The sequence below is a fragment of the Notolepis coatsorum genome (assembly GCF_963971535.1).
Source record: "Notolepis coatsorum genome assembly, chromosome: 2".
NCBI lineage: Eukaryota > Metazoa > Chordata > Actinopteri > Aulopiformes > Paralepididae > Notolepis > Notolepis coatsorum.
Genome location: NC_140166.1, coordinates 194,986,666 through 194,997,178, shown reverse-complemented (window position 1 = coordinate 194,997,178; position 10,513 = coordinate 194,986,666). Strand labels below are relative to the sequence as shown.

The following is a 10,513-nucleotide window of genomic DNA, read 5'->3' as shown; positions in this document are numbered from 1 at the left end:
ATATACATAAGGACTGGCTATTAGCTCTGTAACCAAATAATTATGTTCAATATTAATGCCAAACTGTTCCGTTGCCGTGTCACCCTTTCCCTCCTGGTCCGACTAATCGCTAATACTGTGAGCATCTTTCACTTCTGGTTGTTTTCCTCCTTCCTGGATTAAAAGGGTTGCATGAGAGATACTGGTTGTATAGGGGCAGGGCATCGATAGGGTCTCTAACTTCAAGTGCTGTTGCTACTCGGCAATTGATTGTGCTGCCAGATGCATCTTTCTTAAGTTAGGCTTTTGTGCCCGAGGGTTGGAACTGTGGAACATTATGCAGCTTCACTGGTTCAGGGCACCAGAACATAACCGGCAACTCATTTAAAGCACTCTCCCATTTGCTCTCATGGCTCACTTCAATAGAGCTTGTCCAGTAAATGCTAATTCATGCCCTGGTTATGATCAACACTGTTATGTTATCCATGACCGATAGGGAGGTAGTCAGTCCAGCTGTCTGTAAATTCACCTCCTCCCACTGCAGTTGATTGGGATGAGAAAGGCTGCACCATTTGCTATCTCCTGTGAATATTATAATCCTCACCAATATGTTCTGCAAAACCCAGCTTCACATGTAAAACGTGCTCATGAATATTCTTCTGAAAATTTAGCCCTTCCTGAAATTCAACAAATGAAACATCACACAATATTTAAGAAGTTCACAACTAGGTTGTTTATTTCAGAACTGATACAGGATAAATGTTATACATTCTTTTTTAACACTGATATTTTGCTTTTATTTTCAATTTCAGTATGCAAAAAAGACCACAATCCAAATTAAAAGATTTGGTGAAATTATGAATATACATAATTCGGATTTCGGATGCTTCATAACATTGAACCAATCTCGATCAAAAGCAAGGACCCCTCATCACCATGGCGATAATTTGTTTAGATTAGCCACAAGACAAAAGAAAAGGATGAACGGAAACAAAAAGAAATGAAGACAGAGTTGGCTGACACTGTAAAGAACCGTCATTCAACATGATCATGTAAATGCATATATAAAACACACCGTTGTATATATGCACTTACAGTAATAATGCAATTTCTAGAATTGTACTGTGCACTGCATACAAAAAGACAAGGATGAAGAGAGCAGGACATACATACCACATGTTTACCACGTCTCTCAGTATAAACACAGAAACCAACCCACAATCAAAAGGCTCTCTGACTTCACAAGCTAAAAACTACAAATGGACTTAAAAAAAAAAAAAAATGAAAAGAATGACATTCACATTTCTGAAAGAAACTCCCACGATTTTTCATAATCTCCCATATGACCCCACTGTCTGTCCTTCAGTGTGATCCGCGTGCCGTGTGCCGATTACCACCAGAGAAGCGAGATGATGATGATGATGGTAGTGCTGAGGATGATGAAGAGCTCCTGTGTGCTGTGTCTGACCGCTCACGTGAGAGTCTCCTCCCAACAAGTCAAATAGGGCCAAGATCACTCCAGTGTCTCTTTCTACGTCGGTCCCATTCCCTACTGCTCTCCCGTCACTGTGCAACCATTCACCCACTCGCCACTTACTGGAATGGCATCAAGTGTGGACCAGCCCTCGCTAGCCCCTCCCCTTAGGAGTCCTCAGCATGTCAATTAGTTCTGTCCTCCTTGGATCCAAGAGAGGAAGTGAATGAGTGAACACGTTTCGGAGGTAGAGAACTGGGACTGCAGCCTTTGACTGTATATATGCGTGTGTGTAGTGTAAGGATGAATGTCCTGTATGTCCATGCATTTCTCTGTGTGTGTGGGCGTGTCCTCATGTCCAGGTCCTTCTCTCTCTCTCTGTCCTCTAAGGCGAGGCGGGGGCTTTGCTACTGCTGTAATGAACTTGGTATCTGTTGACCATTTGCCCTTTGATCTCAGTGGACAGACATGTGGTCTTGCAGGGGATCATGTCCTCCTCCTCCTCGCCCATCAGCCAATCCTGGACCGAGCGCTCTGCCTCTGCCGCCACGTGATCGGCCAGCCATCCCTGGTGCCACTTGTCAAAGCGCTCGTGCTGGCTCACTGCCACTCTGTGCTGGGACTGTGGGAGGGAGAGACGGAAGGGAGGAGGCTATTAGTGGCTAATCTATTAGACAAACGCACAGAGGGGATAACGGCTTGGACGACTGCTGGCCCACTGGCAGGATGCATACAAGCTGAGATTCTGAGGAGTTTGCTGCAAAGGTGTGGTGACAAAAGTGACACAATATGAAATGTTGAACAGATCTTGCCAGTGGTGATTTGAAGCAAGGGGGCTGAATACTTATGCAAGCTAGATTTCGGTTATCTTAACTTTATTTCGTACACACATACATTTCTAGCATTTGCTTTTCACTTAGATACAAAAATTTGCATAGAACACAGGCAAAAATCCTATACAGATGCATTTTGAAATTATATTGTAGTAAAACAAAACATGCAAAAAAGGGGGCAGAGTACTTTTGCAACCCACTGTATGTGATTTACTTTGATTCTGTGTGTAAAACATTATTTAGGACAAATAAATACCGTAAGTCCCATCCGATAATAAACCCTGAAAACGAATGCTGCCGTGTTCACCACAGCAGAGAATAATATGATCTTATCACTTCTTGAATGGACCCATCTCAAACTCCACCCCTTTCCTCTTGATTATCCAATCACAACTGTCACTTCCCTTGGACAAGCAACAGTCATGATGACTGGAGGATCAAGAGAAGAGGGCAGGGTTTGAGAGAGTGAATGTAACGGTGTCCCTTCCTCACCTTCCTAGCCTTCACCAGGGCCCCGCGGCGATACATGTAGTCCTCGGAGTTCATGACGAACACCATCTTGTGGGTGTTGAGTTTGAAGCGGCAGTCAAGGCTGCCGGCGTTCTCCACGCCCAGCTGCCGGTGCCACTCTCTCCTGCAGCGCATGGCCTCCACCTGCCGCACCTGCCAGCGGCGGAAGCGACGCAGGTTCCTGATGGGGAAAAAGACACAGAGGGATGAGAATGGTAATCACAGATGAGTATCAGCGCACTTTGAGTCTTTGATACCGAGGGTCCTAGGGTAGGATGAGACAGACATGGGATGAGACGGTATGAAATAAGTTTGTTTTAGTGTCTCTTTACAAAAGATTAGATTCACTTTGTCATTACACAGTACAAGACAGTGCAACGAGATTGTGTACGTCCAACCAGGATGTGACAATCAACAGTCAGTTGCAATATAAGACACATAAATAAAACTGTACAGTAAAGTGCAATGGTTAGCACAATGTGCAATGGTGAGAAGAAAAAATTATAATTAAAATAAAGTCTACATAAGCTATGGCTATATACACAGGTAGGTGCAGTGAGGTGCACCTACAGTGAGGTGCAGTGGGCTAAGTAGAGTTTTGATTCAGAAGTCTGACAGCTGAGGGGAAGAAACTTCGTGGTCCTGTTGGTTCTGCCTGAGGCTGCGGTAGTGCACCCCAGAGAGAGGGGGGGGGGGGGGGGGGGGAGTGGGGTCTTGGTGATGCGTTGGGCTATTTTCACTACCCTCTGCAGTGATTTCCAGTCCTTAACGGTGCAGTTGCCGTTCCAGACTTGAGATGCAGGTGGTGAGGATGCTCTCAATCGTACAGCAATACAAGTTTGCTAGCACGGGAGGGGGTAGGTGGAGTTTGGCCAACTTCCTCAGGAAAAAGAGGCGCTTGTGGGCCTTCTTGACCAGGGTCGAGGTGTTGGTGGTCCAGGACAGGTCCTCAGAGATGTGGACTCGCAGGAATTTGAAACTACAGACCCGCTCAACCTCCTCTCCATTGATGTGGATGGGCCTGTGCGTGCCCGTTTTATTTTTCCTTAAGTCCACCACTATCTTCTTAGTTTTTTTGGTGTTGAGGGCCAGGTTGTTATTAGCACACCACAGAGCTAGGTACTGGACCTCCTCTCTGTACGGCACGCCGACTCGTCATTGTTGCCGACTAGTCCCACCACGGTGGTGTCGTCTGCAAACTTGACAATGGTGTTTGAGCCATGGACCGGTTTGCAGTCGTGGGTGAAGAGGGAGTAGAGAAGAGGGCTCAGCACGCAGCCCTGCGGTACACCAGTGTTCAGGATGAGAGTGGAGGACTTGAGGTTGTCCAGTCTGACATGCTGACTTGCTGAGGTCTGTCGGTCAGGAAGTCCAGTATCTAGTTGTAGCGGGAGGGGTCGATGCCAAGGTCATGAGGATTGGTGATCAGCTTGGAGGGGATGATGGTGTTAAACGCCGAGCTGAAGTCAATGAACAGAAGTCGCACGTACATGTCCTTCTGGTCCAGATGGAGGAGAGCAGGGTGTAGTGCTGCGGAGATGGCGTCGTCCGTACACCTGTTCTGGAGGTAGGCAAACTGGTAGGGGTCAAGTGAGGGTGGTAGGCAGGATTTAAGGTGAGCCAGGAATAGCCTCTCGAAGCACTTCATGATGGAATGACACGCGGGCTCCATGAGAGAAATGTAGGTGGTTGAGAAAACTGGGAGTTGAGACTGTTCACACCTTACTGTCACGTGTGTTTAAAGTTTAGGGCTACACGATTTTGGGAAATAATCTAATTGCGATTTTTCTGACAGATATTGCGATTGCGATTAAATTTGCGATTATAAAAAAAAATTAAGCAGCCCCACAGAGGTTTATTGTAAAATGCGGCTTGCATCTGGCCTACGCGGTGGGTCTTTTTGGGACACCGAGCCTGAAAATGTTTCTTTTTACCTGGGAATCGATACCGGTACCGAACGGTACCTTTTTTTCTGTACTTTACTCTCCCTCTCTGAAGTCTAAACTTCACAACACACAATCTAAAACCCCTTACCTCCCTCTCCCAAACCGATCTTGTATCTCAATGGGACTTCCTGGTTAAATTTTTTTTTAAGCATAAAATATATATATATTTTTTATTTGCGATTATTTATTTATTTTGCGATTTGATAATTGCATCATTCCAAATCGCGATTTCGATTTAAAATAGATTAATCGTGCAGCCCTAGTTTAAACTAAAGTGATATTGCAGTTAAAATGTTTTCGTTTTTTTTAACCCTCTAAAGCCTACATAGACAAAAGGTTCGCCTGGACATAGCGTAGGGCTGGGCGATAAAACGATAACGATAACTATCGCGATAAATTATTTCCTCGAAATAAACATGAAACGTGGTCGCAAAGTTTCGATATATCGATTTTCCAAGCTTGGATATGAGCACACGCACTAACAACCAATCAGTGAAGGAGATGGCCGAGAGCGAAGGAGACCCGGAAGGAGACCCAGAGGTAGGACTCACTCAACAAGGCTTGCTAGGCTAATTAGCTTGCACGGCGCTGTTTTATATATTTACGTGCCGAGTATGTGTGTGGCGTGAATTCTGAGGCCACGTTTATAGTAGTGTGGGGTATACAGTGGACGTCGTTTCAATATATTGTGGCGGAAGAGAGTATTTTAGTGTCATATTTAGCACATTGTCATGGAATACACCGCTTAGAAACAACAGGCTGGCTAGGATAACTAGCTTGCACGGCGCTGTTTTATATATTTACGTGCCGAGTATGTGTGTGGCGTGAATTCTGAGGCCACGTTTATAGTAGTGTGGAGTATACAGTGGACGTCGTTTCAATATATTGTGGCGGAAGAGAGTATTTTAGTGTCATATTTATTACATTGTCATGAGATACTCCGCTTGTCGGCTAACTGCTAACGTGCGCGGACTGATGACGACATCAACTCGACTCGAGACATTCGCAGCAGCATAAGAAGTTAATTAAACTTGACAGACATTATATCGACGATAATTATCGATATCGAATTATATGAAAATAATTTTATAATTTTATCGCGATAATGTTTTTGGTCATATCGCCCAGCCCTAACATAGCGTTATATTTTTGCCAATTCTGAGCTTATTATTTGAGTCAGTATCAAGTGGTATACCTTTTATGATTCAGGGGAACCTACCCTATATTTCTGGTGCAGTGTAAAGTCACCATCATACATTACCTTTGTGTGAGCAATGAGCATACATTATTTTACATTAAAAAAGAAAACGGCCAGTGGGAAAAAACCTTGGACCTTAAAATAAGTCCATAGTTTACCAGGGAATTATTGTTTTTTCAACATGGTGTTTTGAACCTCCCCATGTGAAATTTGGTACAAATACACATTTTCCTCAGTGAGTGACAGCCATTTATTTGGATATTGTTCTGGATGTTTTTTAGCAGACAATGTGAAGATATACATTTTGGTGTTGCATTCATATTTGGATCAATATCTCCCTGCAATTTACACCCCCCTTCCACTCAGTCAAGCTGCACAATAAATTATATAGTAGTCAGAACAATTGATACAAAAGTAGGCTACTTCAAACCATAGCTTCAAACACATAAAATCCTTCACTATATGATTGTCATCCTCACTGTCCCAGCTATATGGCTCAGAATCATTTATATTATCTGGATCGACCTCAACAACCACAACAAGTTCCAATGCTTGTTGAAAAATATACCGCTTTTCATGTCTTTTTGCCATTTTATTATAAAACCAGGGACAAGCTCCTCTCTCTCTCATCTGTTATGCGTGAGCAGCGTGTGTGTGTGTGTGTGTCTGGCGGCTCGATGGAGTATAGGAATTTTCCATTGGTCATCCCAGCGCACGTGACCATTTCTAGTATTTCCACTGGCAATAGGCTAACAGCTCAGTGACATATATATATATATATAGATAGACCAATCTAGATATTTCGAGATTCTAGGTCATACTTCCAACTGTCAGTCTGTGGGCAACGGAGTGATACACCTTTTTGTAGGAGAGAAGAGAATCTCCCCGTTCAGATACAATTTAAAGTTAAATCTTTATCATAAATGGTTCCAAAGATATTTAATGTTTTGCAAAACATGTCTAGTGTCGCGTGGGCAGTTAATATGAGAGTTAATATGCATCGTATTTCCTTCTGGCAGACTAAATGCTACCACAACCACTGAAATCAACAGAGCCATATCTACTACTACTGTGTTAGGTTTAGGGCTGACCTTCAACGCTTTTTTTGGCAATCGAAGCTTCGGGGCCGAGCTTCGATTTTAATTCGAAGCTTTGATTAAAAAAATTTAAATTTTTTTTTTAATGTTGTGAGACTTGTACAGCACTTTGGTAAACGTTGTTGTTTTTAAATGTGCTATATAAATAAAGTGGATTGGATTAATTAATTAAGTAGCCCCTTTCGTGACTGTGACGCAGCCAACAAGGTTTCACTCGGCTGTGTGATTTAATTCAAGGTGGATCGCTGTTGTCATTTGAACAACTTCAGATTTCATGGGAACTACCAATCCCCCAAATCAAGAATGTTTAAGATGAATGAAGTAAGATTTTGATTATTTGAAATATGGCCTGTGTAGACTAAACTATGCACAGAATTATGTCAGTCTACAACAGGGGTGGGCAATTATTTTTCCCGGGGGGCCGAATGAGCAACTGAAAATATGTTGGAGGGCCGGGCCAAAATTCCAAACACAATTATGCATAATATACATTTTATTTCTATATAAAAAGCAGTAAATGGCATTGTTTTGACCCCTGGTAAGAGTGTATGTTATTATTTGGCAATTAAAAGGTGAGGTTAGCTTTCAAAAATATAATTTATTCAAATAGAATTTATTTCCAAAATGATAAACAAAATGTGAAACATTAATAACAAAGGGCATGTATGAAAAAGTGCCATACAAATAAAGTTATTATTTTGAGTTTCATATACTATTGAAACAATGATTTTCTTAGCTTTCTAAAGACATCACATCATCTTATAGCCAAAATAAACAAGACATGTCACTGAACTGTGTAAAGAAAAGTGTCCCAGTAGCCTTTTTTACTTTACATGCCTATATTAAACATTTAATGTTTTCAGAACTGTGCAAAAAGAAAAAAAAAATATCAAGTGTCCCATTTCACTTGTTATATTTCCACATTTTAGTGTTCAGCTTTTTTTTTTTTTCATTCAGTGTGATAAATCCAGTCTCTGTTGAGCTTTAACAAGTCCATCAAAGTCAGGTTGCATGTCTGAGGTGGAGATGCGAAGCACAGCTGCCAGATGTTCATCAGTGAGAGAGGATCTGTACCTGGACTTGGTAAACGTCATGACTGAGAATGTCTGTTCACATATAGGTGGATCCAAAGAGAACCAACATCTTCTGAGCATGTCTTCTCATGTTTGGAAAGTTCTCCTCCTTGAGAGCAGAGTAGAACTCTAGCAGTGATGCTGACTTAAAGTGCTCTTTCAGTAGTGAATCAGACTGCAGGTCAATGAGTTCAAGCTGAACATCAGTGGGTGCACTATCAACACTGCAGGTAAAGGGAGAGGAAACCAGCTGCATTTCATCCTCAACCTTTTTGAAATCTTGAAAACGCATTGAAAATTCATCATGCAGTGCTCCCAACATGGATGAGTACCTGTGCCGGTGATCAGCTGATGGTTTGACTTCTTTCAGGGTTTCAAGTCAAGTCAAGTCAAGTCAAGAGTTTTAATTGTCACGGCATACAGGTATACAATGAAATGCGGGTGGTCTTGCCCGCAACGATGTGCAATACAGTGGTACATATAATAGAATCAAAAGAAGGAAACAACATTGTGCAGTAACAGGTAGCAGGTAACATGGAGTGACATCTCGGTATCTGTACATAGTTATTTACAGAGCATATGGGACATGCTAGTTAGCTTTGGTAGTGCAATACACTGTTCCTGTTATTCTAATTTAAAGTGTCCTTTCCTTTGGCCATAAGTGTGCGTGTGTGCGACATGAGTGTGTGCCCGCTCATGTTAAAGTGTTAAGTGGCTGCTCGTGTGTGAGCGTGCACAGTGTGCGTGTCGTGTGTGTGTTCATGTGTGCTTGTGTGTGGACAGTTCAATGTTCTGAGCACTCAATGTTCATTGTTCATGGCTCTGATGGCCTGGGGGAAGAAGCTGAGCCTAAGCCGCTCTGTCCTAGTAGCTGGGGTTCGCAGGCGTCTGCCTGACCTCAGCAGCTGAAACAGGCTGTTATTGGGGTGGTGAGGGTCTTTCATTATCCTGCAGGCTCTGGATTTGCACCTCTTGTTGTATAGAACCTGCAGGGGGGGTAGTGCAATACCCGTGGTACGCTCGGCTGAGCGCACCACTCTCTGTAGGGCCTTCTTGTCCTGTGCCGTGCTGTTTCCATACCAGGCAGTGATGTTTCCGGTCAGGATGCTCTCTACAGCTCCTGAGTAGAAGGACTGGAGTATCTTTCCCGATACTCTGAACTTCCTTAACTGTCTCAGGTGGTAGAGACGCTGTTTCGCCTTCTTTACTACTGTGTCTATGTGTGTTGACCATGTCAGGTCCTCTGAGATGTTTTCATGTGTTTGAGATTGTTGCTGCCTAGTTGCCTTGAAATTTATTGCAACTTTGTCATGAAGGCTTTCACATGGCTATGCATTTCATGAGCAAAAAGGCCCTTGCCCTGCAGTTGTGTGTTCAGTAGGGATGGGTACTGTTCACATTTGAACCGATACGGTACCGGTACCTGTGAATCGATACCGGTACCCAACGGTACCCTTTTTCTGTACTTTAGTCTCCAAAATTGAATCTACCTACCTCAGTTGTGAAAAAAGAAATCCAAACTTCAAATAACCACACTTTCGACCGTTTTCGGCTTGCCCCGACTGCTTTGTTGTTGAATCAAGTCAAATCCTAGGTAAGCGTATATTGTGCGTGTGAACGTTGACATGAAAGAAAAAAAAAGTTTAAAAAAAAATATTAAAAAAAAATATTAAAAAAAAAAAAAATTTAATTTTTTTTTATTATCGTGTAATCTTTCGCGGGCCGGTCAGAAATCCGGCCCGCGGGCCGTACAATGCCCAGGTCTGGTCTACAAGGTCCGGATTCTACATGGTCCGGCAATGTAGACCTTGTAGACTCCACTAGAGACCAATTATCAGTGAATGTTCATGCATTTTTAAGAAGGGCTACTTCCACAAAAAAACAAAGAACTCACCAAAACATCTCAGTAGCACCTTATCAAGTTTTCAAGTTCTTTAATAGTTGTCATACAGAAGTACAGAATACTTTTATACAAAATGCTTCTTACTGTTACGCTCCAGAGACTGTGCTAGACAAGATACGTATGAAATAAAATAGTATAGCATGTAGAGCTGCCGCGATTACCGCATTACCGCGGTATCGCTGTTACATCACGGCCACCGCAGAGTAGGCTGAATACCGCGTCACCGCTGTTTTTTATAATAATAATAATAATTTACCCTCCTCTCGTTGGGCTTGCGGCTCTGCAGATATACCCTACTCGTCTATCGAGGTTCCAAGCGACCCTATTGGGTACCAGAAAAGTCACGTGAAACATTGCAGACCACTGATTGGTCAGAAGAGAGACGCGTCACACGTTTTTACGTCCTGAATGTCAGTTCATCACAACAGCTAATAACGTTAGCTTTAACTCTCCGCCGGAGTGGACTATCATCGCTCTTCAGGAGTACTAAACGAGACATA

General features: G+C 42.9%; 1 protein-coding gene across 1 annotated transcript in view; it reads right to left on the bottom strand.

Annotated features, from left to right (window-relative positions):
* Positions 1-473: 473 nt before the first annotated feature.
* The window catches only part of sin3b (SIN3 transcription regulator family member B), a 71,875-nt gene continuing 61,835 nt past the window's right edge, over positions 474-10,513 (bottom strand). Inside the window, exons 18-19 of the mRNA XM_084307800.1 lie at positions 2,779-2,977; positions 474-2,075 (exon numbers count right to left, since the gene is read on the bottom strand). Of these exons, the coding sequence (XP_084163926.1) occupies positions 1,839-2,075; positions 2,779-2,977 (436 nt within the window). The 3' untranslated portion in view covers positions 474-1,838. The remainder of the gene's footprint in view (positions 2,076-2,778; positions 2,978-10,513) is intronic.